Raw genomic sequence first — 932 nt, 5'->3', positions numbered from 1 at the left:
GGGCTCAGGCAGTCCGCTCACCTCAGCCTCCCAAAGGCGCAGGATTACAGGCTGAGCCACCGAGCCTGGCTTTCTTTTTTTTTTGAGTTGAGTCTCAGTCTGTTGCCCAGGCTGGAGGAGTGCAGTGGCATGCTCACAGCTACCACAGCCTCGAACTGCTGGGCTCCGGCGATCCTTCTGCCTCAGCCTTCCAAATAGCTGGAACTACAGGCGTGCGCCACCATGCCCAGCTAATATTTATTTTTTGTAGAAGTGAGGTCTCACCAAGTTGCCCAGGCTGGTCTCGAACCCGTGGACTCAGGCAATCCTCTCACCTCAGTCTCCCAAAGTGCTGGGATTATAGATGTGAGCCGCCGTGCCCAGCTTAGATCCCAACTCTTACCCTTTCATGTACTGCTGTGCTCTCTTGGCCAGTGACGTTGCCCCCAAGACTCAGTTGCCCCACCGGCAGCCTGTTGCACCCCTACACACACATACACAGCTCTTTCCCTTCTCCCCTGCGCTGATGGGCTCTGTCTCCCTTGCACCCAGATTTGTCGGCCTCCCCCTGAGCCGGTGGCTGGGAGTGCCGAGCCAGACCAGGAGGCAGGTGAAGCCCAACGCCACCCTGGAGAAATACTTCCTCACGGAGGGACGGAGACCCAAGGAGGTGAGAGCCTCCCTCCCACCCCCATTGGCCCGCATGGCCGCCCTATGGATGGCCAACTTGTTGTGGCAGGGGAAGCCAAGGTGGCCGCTGGCACCACCACCATGCCCCTCCCCTCCACTCCACCTGGATGCCAAGTCTGCGGAGATGAGGCCCCGCCCCCCAGCCTCCCTGGGAACGGAGACCCTCCGCCCCCCCACACCCAGGCTTCCTGGGAGACGAGGCTCCGCCCCTCCCACCCTCTCCAGGAGACGAGGCCCCGCCCCTCCCAGGCTCCCCGAGAGAT

At 61.7% G+C, this 932-nt stretch overlaps 1 protein-coding gene across 1 annotated transcript in view; it reads left to right on the top strand.

The window, feature by feature from the left end:
• The window catches only part of CERS4 (ceramide synthase 4), a gene marked incomplete at its 3' end in the record, with an annotated part of 9,736 nt that overhangs the window by 5,480 nt on the left and 3,324 nt on the right, over positions 1-932 (top strand). The window contains exon 2 of the mRNA XM_008068998.2: positions 532-729. Coding sequence (XP_008067189.2) covers positions 532-729 — 198 coding nt within the window. The remainder of the gene's footprint in view (positions 1-531; positions 730-932) is intronic.

Source organism: Carlito syrichta, unplaced genomic scaffold (genome assembly GCF_000164805.1).
Source record: "Carlito syrichta isolate Samal-C Ts95f unplaced genomic scaffold, Tarsius_syrichta-2.0.1 Scaffold311720, whole genome shotgun sequence".
Taxonomy (NCBI): domain Eukaryota; kingdom Metazoa; phylum Chordata; class Mammalia; order Primates; family Tarsiidae; genus Carlito; species Carlito syrichta.
Note: the sequence above shows the minus strand (reverse complement) of the source record. Positions and strands in the feature narration are given on the sequence as shown.